At 36.2% G+C, this 7513-nt stretch overlaps 1 protein-coding gene across 1 annotated transcript; it reads left to right on the top strand.

Annotated features, from left to right (window-relative positions):
* The first annotated feature begins 5157 nt into the window (after window positions 1–5157).
* On the top strand, window positions 5158–6066 carry LOC129987684 (uncharacterized). The gene has a single exon (XM_056095637.1). The coding sequence runs from the start codon at window positions 5158–5160 to the stop codon at window positions 6064–6066; it is 909 nt and encodes a 302-aa protein (XP_055951612.1).
* Window positions 6067–7513: the final 1447 nt, after the last annotated feature.

Raw genomic sequence — 7513 nt, 5'->3', positions numbered from 1 at the left:
ACATCATGTCTGATGTTGGTTTCAGGAAGTGCATAAAATCATCTACAAAACTGAAAGACGACTCCTGCCATGAAGGTGGACCACTAATGTTTACAACAATTGGGAAGTCTTCAGTTTTGAATGTTCGTAAAATCTCTCTTATACGGAATCCAAAAGTTGGCGTAAAAGACAATCTCCTAAAGAATAACGATCCGTATATAGGATTAAGAACCTTGTTGCACAGTGGATGGTATTCGACACTTTTAATTTTATAAAAATAGGATAAACAAAGTCGTTTCTGTCTCAGTTCCTAGGAGGACACACCACTTATAACTTGTAAACTTTGAATTGGCGATGTTCTAAAAGGTCCTGTAGCTATACGAAGTCCTTGATTATGCACCGAGTCGAACAATTTCAAGGTAGATTTGGCAGCTGAGCCATAAATTGGGGCCCCGTAGTCAAGCTTTGAGCGTACCAGTGATTTATATATCTTCATCAAAGAGGCTCTATTTGCTCCCCAAGAGGTGTTTGAAAGGACTTTTATAATATTTAGCTTTCGCTTTGTAAGAAATTTTACCCTTTTGACATTAAACTAAATTTTACTCATCCTTTTTGTAGTAGAGGAAGAAAAATGCCAGATAAAACTTCGTTTTCAAAAGCCTTTATTTTAAAAAGAAACGATCAAGATATATAGAAAGTGTAGAATCAAATATGAAGCTCATTTAATTATCTAATTCGCATTTGTTATCGACTTTTCAAACTATATCGTCTTTATTTTAAGTGGAGTAAAATTTACCAGGAAATTTTTTCTAAGTGTGCTTAATTGACAATCTAAGGAATTTATTATTTATCCACAAAGCATTAGAAGATAAATTTTTATTTCGAAAATAAAACAACATAAATGTAGAACAGAAGTTTCAGAAAAAAAAGAATAAATCTATCGTCTTTTTTGTTTACAGAGATAACCCTTACTAATGCTACATCTTCCTTTGGAAGAAGGTAAGATATGTATATGGAGGTTGGTTGGTTGATTTTAAAGGCGCAAGAGTCTGCTTAGACTATGTTACACCAAATGTATGGTGAAAACGGGTGATGAAGACAAATGGTGGGAAACCAGGATATAACAAATAACGCAGAAAATAGTTAGTTGGATAAGTAAGTGGTTTCTCGCTTCCATAAAGAGGACAGAGTTTATAATGACGAATTGCTTCAAGCTCATCGCAGCTGTAGTGTCGTATCTATACATGTGTACGTAAGCATGCAATTTTCGTTTTGGGAAGTATTATACGTCGGACCAGGATGCTCAATTTATTATTTCTGGCACCTGCTCATTCTAATATCCGGATCCAATGGCAAAATGGTAATATGTTATTCACGGTCATCACTATTGCTTAGATAGTTTTTACATAACTGAATTTGTATCGTATTTGTAAAATTATAATCTATACTTATATAAAGCTCAATGTGTGTGTGTGTGTGTGTGTGTGTTGGCGCTCTACAGAAAATCTACAGAAAAGACCATTTGACCTACATGTATACCTTAGAGGTCGGGAATGTGCACCTGGGGTCCCTTTTTTGAATTTTTAATTAGAATTTTAATTATTAATTAAAAACTAACTTTCCCGTCAAAAAATCTTTTCATTTCCCCCAACGCCAAATGAGTCAGGCTTCAATTTTTTTCCCAACAGTAATGAGGCTAGGGTTAACATTTTTCGGCCGATTATTTCAAACGATTCTGTTTATTTTATTAATGCTTTATGTATTTAAAATGAAACATTGTTAATGAATAGATCTTTCAGATTCATTCTGAAGTACTTTTGAATTAAAATAACTCTCAATAAAGGAAATTAAAAATGTCTAATCTGGGAGCTAACATAATTCTATGGGAGCTAACAGAAAATTAGAGATATACATTCTACGTTATGACTGAAGGCCTTTATAATATTATGAGTGAATTATATGACTATCAAAATTTGAAGTTTTAAAATATTTTGATGAAGAATCTATTAAAGTAGGAATTGCGCAAAATATTTAATTATTAAAATTTAAACGAACATTAAGATTGGCAAACCGACTGGTCACCAAAGGCGGCTAGTATTCTAATAAAATCTTTATGCACCTGAACTCTAATTTTGATAGATGCCTTTTTCCATTTCACACACACAATTCAATAATTTAGATTTGAGGTATACATTCATTCCTTGATTTTAATTAATTTCGGTTCTGTGCCTGTTCTAAGTATCCATTTGATGCTTGACAAGAGGAAATAATGGTTGTTGTGTGCCATATTTGGCTATACTGCGCTAAGCATACGGTAAAGTCAGAACGAGGAAATGATGGAAGAAATTGATTGAAAATTGATTTGAAGATTTTTTGGAAATACAGTAAAGAATAATAAAATATTCTGAAGACTAAAAACAGAAAAAAATAAAAATAAGATAATAGATTATAATTAAATATTAATAAACAATTTTTATCAAAAATTTATATACTTAAGCAAGATTGCTTGTCAGCGTTGATTTTCGCACCTCAAATTATGTTATGATGTCATATTTATAGTATTCGAAAAAATTGTATATCTGATGATAAAAAAGGAATATTCTCATTCGTGCACTAAATATATTTGTAGCATAAGAAATCCAGAAACATGATCTCAATTAATATGAAAAAAGAAATCAATAAATATAAAATTTCTTTCGTGTTTCACATCATTTGAAACAAAAATCATACGCCAACAATTTAAAAATCCAGTTATTTTCCATTAGTTGTTCTTTAATAGAATTTAGAATCATTCTGAGATATTTTTCCAACCTAAATTGCTTCCTACAAAAATGTTAGATCAATAAAAGATGCATATACTTTTGTCTAATTAATGACCACTGAACAAGGCAATGAAAATTAATCCTTAATAGAATTAAATCAAACATTTAGGTAGGAAAAAAGTATATCAGCAGGATTTTAAATTAAAGAAATCTAAATGAACTGTTACTGCCTGATTTCATATTTATACCAGAGAACCATAACAATGCCGAACTTGACTTTCAGGAGAGTGACGACTAATAAAAAAAAAATCCGTCGTGAGTTTAATCTGCAAACAAACCCAATCCTCTGTCAACGCATCGAAAATTTATTCGTGATCTAACAAATCCCACGTAACAATCGTCCCAACTTCCAGAAGAGTTTCCCCGTGCTCGCTAGTTCCATCCAACTTTTAGGGAAACTTCGTGCTAAATAAACATTTAATTTTATTTTGAAGTCCGGAATCATTGAGCTGGGGGATTTCCAATCTAATTTTAAGTGGTTCTTTCGTATAATGATGTATTTGCACAGTCTAGCAGCTGAAGTTAGCGAAATAAATTACAGTGTTTCTAGTGAATTTCTTCTGGAAGTAAAAATGGTTTAAGTCTTAAGTGTTTAACTTGGTCCCAAAATAAACCCCATTATGAACTTTAAAATAATTTTTTCTTTCTTTTAGATGCTGCTATTCAATGTTTTGCTTGTTTGAGAAACGGTTTGTTATCGTAAATTTGTTTTATGTATGCAGTTTATTTTCAACTGATTTATTTTGTAATGGAAGTCTTAAGCTTCATTGCTATCTATTTATCGTTTTGAATAAATATTTAAGTTGGGATTTTTAAAACAGAATTTTAAACTCATTTTTATTTTAAATTGTGTGTATAAAGATTTAAATTCTTATACTTATTTAAATGTAATTTGTTGCAAGTAAAATAGGAAGCATTATTTAGTTATTATTAAATTTCTCTAAAATATTAATTCATTAATTCTGTTAACGAAATTAAAAAGTTCTTAATGTAGCTATAAATATATGTAAAAATGGCAATCCATTCATTGACGTTCAGAAATACAATGGCCTCTAAATTTATTAAAGAAACCTTTTCAAAGCTTTTATCGATATTTATTGACAGACATTTAGCCAGTCTTATGAATTTGGATTGGTTTTGTAGTGTTTTAAGCCGCAAAAGAAATATCTGGCCATACTGCGCAAACAAAAGGTTAAGTTAAAAAAAAACTGTTAATGTAAGAAAGGATGAAAATCGATACAATTCCACAAAGCATGACGAAAACGCCAATGAAAGCTAATGTAAAACTTGATCAGGTAGTAAAATATATAGAGCAGGTGGTAAAGTTAGTTGGTTACGGTTTTCTGGCGCAAGAGCCATATCTGGCCATGCTGCGCCAATCATATGGTCTAAAATCGTAATATTAAAAAGTGGAGTAAACATGAAGGTAGTAAAGATCCCTGGGTACCTCGGGATTGGAACACCCTTACTCACCTCCCCTCAGGGGCTCACCTACTATAGGTGAGTACGGGTGTCCCAATCCCGAGGTTCCCAGGGATCTATACTCCCTTTATGGTTTATTCTCCTCTACGCCATCTGCTATTTACTTAATCCTTCCATCCCTCGACGGCAGGCGAGGGAGCTCTCCATGAGAAGCTGTCACCGATCTGTTTGCTTCTTGCTTCTCATGGAAAACCAAAACCCCACGTGTTGGCCGTGCTTGGCAACCCATTAGAAAGACGGGTGGTGCATTGTGGTCCCCTATGCATCAATCGGCTGGTAGCTAGTCACCTGAGTGGCTAGTCTGCTTGGGATCAAGCGAAGGGGTTACTCCTTGGGCTTGGCGTTAAGGGTGGTCACTGTCCCCGGGGGTAACTCTGAGCGTATAGGTTCCGGCTAGCACTAAGGTAAGTGCCGAGGCTGGGAATGGCCAGAGCCGGTGGCTGCCTTCCCTTATTGGGCTCCGTGGTGGGCGGTGCCGTCGGACCTGAATTTTATTCAATATCGTATGGGCTCCTCCCGGAAATCTCCCTTCAGTGGGCATCAAAAACAAATATATTTTACATCTCCTCAAGCATTTGATACATATTTTATCATAAAAAGAGTCTCGGAAAAACAAGAAACCTTTAATCACGTTTCACCATTTTTGGTACAAAAAGCAATTATAGCAGTTGTTGGTGAAGTTAAAGCAATCCGTAAAATGCACTCTGGTGACTTGCTGGTTGAAGTTTGCTCCAAAAAGCAAGCCCAGCAAATCATAAAATTAAAATTGCTGGCAACTATACCCGTCACTGTTAGCTCCCACATGTCACTTAACTATTCAAAAGGTGTAATTACATGTGGAGAGCTTTTAACGTCCCACTGGAGGAAATAACAAATGGAACTGAAACCGCAAGGAGTAACAAATGTACGCCAAATTAATATTCGCAGGAATGGACAACTCCTTCCCACCAAACACTACATCATTACTTTTCATAGTCCGAAATTACCTGAATTTTTATATGCAGGTTATATAAAATTACCAGTGCGGCCATATATTCCAAACCCTTTGCTATGTTTTCAATGCCAGCGCTTTGGGCATTCAAAAGCTAACTGCCGCGGTACCCTCACTTGCGCCCGCTGTGCAGAAAAGGGACATGACAGCCAGCAGTGTTGCGCACCAGAAAAGTGCGTAAACTGCGAAGGCAATCATACATCTGTCTCCCGAACTTGTGAACGCTGGCAATTAGAAAAAAAGATAGTAGCAATTAAAGTAAAAGAAAACTTACCCTATCCTGAGGTCAGGCGAAAGGTTTTGGTCCAAACCCCTAAACCTGGCATAAGTTATGCTGCTGCTGCTGTACAGAAACCATTCTGCGAAAACTGTTCATGCAACAACTGCACAAAAAGCAAACCAAAAACAAAACCCAACCATAAAGATTCAGATTCTGAAACAGAAAACTCTACAACCAGTACTCCTGAACCCCGTCAAACAGAAACACAAAAAACAAAATCCAAATCCAATAACTCCCTCAAGCTGAAGCTATCAAAACGAGGCCTATCTGCAAAAGATTTAAATACGAAATTTAAAAAATCAACGCTACGTACATCTGTCGCCCTGGGACTAGCAAATCAGGGTGTCGTCCATAAGGACTTAACGTCTATTTTTGGTGGAACATCTAAGAGTTCCGAACTTATCTCACTTCATCCATCTGCGGAGTATGATGAAGAACTTAAAATGAGTTGCGATCCCTCGCAGCCTACTAGCAATGTCCTTAATTCTTCCCTTGCAACAAGAACTTCTTAATGGGTACCTTTCTTTCTTGGAATTGCCGCGGCATTCGGTCCAAATTAAATGATATAAAGTCCATTTTTAACAAATTTCATCCTGTCTGCTTAGATGTTCAGGAAACTTTCTTGACACCAAACATTCCCATAAAACTACGTGGCTACAACTGTGTACGGAAAGATGCTGACACAGGATCTCACAATCCCGGAGATGTTTGTATCTTTACTTCAAATCTCTATCCAAGTTCGCCTCTCAATTTACAAACTTCCATACAGGCTGTGGCTGTACAATTTCATGTACCAAAGTTAGTCACAGTCTGTTGTATTTACTTACCGCCACATGATGCTATCTGTCAGCAAGATCTGGACAACTTAGTGGACCAGCTTCCTAAGCCTTTTATATTGATAGGTGACTTTAACGGACATAGTACTTTGCGGGGTTCAGGTACTACAAATTCTCGTGAGTGGCAGATTGAGGAGTTTATTTCTAACTGCCTCTGCCTGCTCAATAACGACGAATTGACATACTTTCATGAACCCACACGCACCTTCCGCAGTCTTGACTTAGCCATTTGTTCTCCTGAACTTCTGCCGTCACTAACCTTCGCTGTTAGCAACGATTTATATAATAGCGACCATTTTCCTGTTATCGTCTCCCATGCTGATAGCGGTGGTTTGTCCTCCGCGTTTCCTATTCCAGCGGGCAGACTGGACTACTTTTTCGCAACTGGCAGATATCACAGAGGCAATGGTCAATACATGAGACATCTCGGAAGCTGTATTGCAAGTCTTTAGCGCCATAATGAATGTCGCTAATAACACAATACCAAAATCATCCCCACGTCTACGAAAATTTCGAAGACCGTAATAGAATGAAGCCTGCTGTGACAGTCTCAAACAACAAAAAATGTTTTTGGAATCAGTTCAGAAAGTACCGACAACAGAAAATCTTGTTGCTTTTAAAAGAGCCAAAGCACTAGCACGACGCATTCGTCGTCAAAGTCAGAGGAATTCATGGATATCATTTGTTTCTTCTATAACATCTTGTACATCTAGTAAGATCTTGTGGAAAAAGGTAAAGGCTGATAGTAGGATTTATAATGAATCATCCCTTCCTATTTTAAATACTGGAAATATGATGCATTCTGCCCCTTTAGAGGTAGCCAATATCCTTGGCAAAGCATTTGCACAAGTATCCGCAATAGATTCTTATGGTCCTAACTTCCAGGCAATTAAGAATCCCGCGGAACGGTTGCCCTTGCATTTTGATGACATAAATACCTATTCTTATAACTGTGAGTTTAAGATGTTTGAGGTAGAAACAGCATTATCTCAAGCCCATGAGACCAGTCCAGGACCAGATGGGATTACTTATAATATGCTCCGGCATTTGAATACTACTTCCCTTTCTAACCTGTTGCCGCTTTTTAACAAAATCTGGAATGAGCAGAAGTACCCATCAGAAT

Source organism: Argiope bruennichi, chromosome 10, assembly GCF_947563725.1.
Source record: "Argiope bruennichi chromosome 10, qqArgBrue1.1, whole genome shotgun sequence".
Lineage (NCBI taxonomy): Eukaryota > Metazoa > Arthropoda > Arachnida > Araneae > Araneidae > Argiope > Argiope bruennichi.
This window is presented reverse-complemented; position numbering and strand designations above follow the sequence as displayed.

Excerpts from the sequence above, each read along its gene's own strand:
- LOC129987684 (XM_056095637.1), top strand. The coding sequence starts at position 5,158 with ATGGAACTGAAACCGCAAGGAGTAACAAATGTACGCCAAATTAATATT.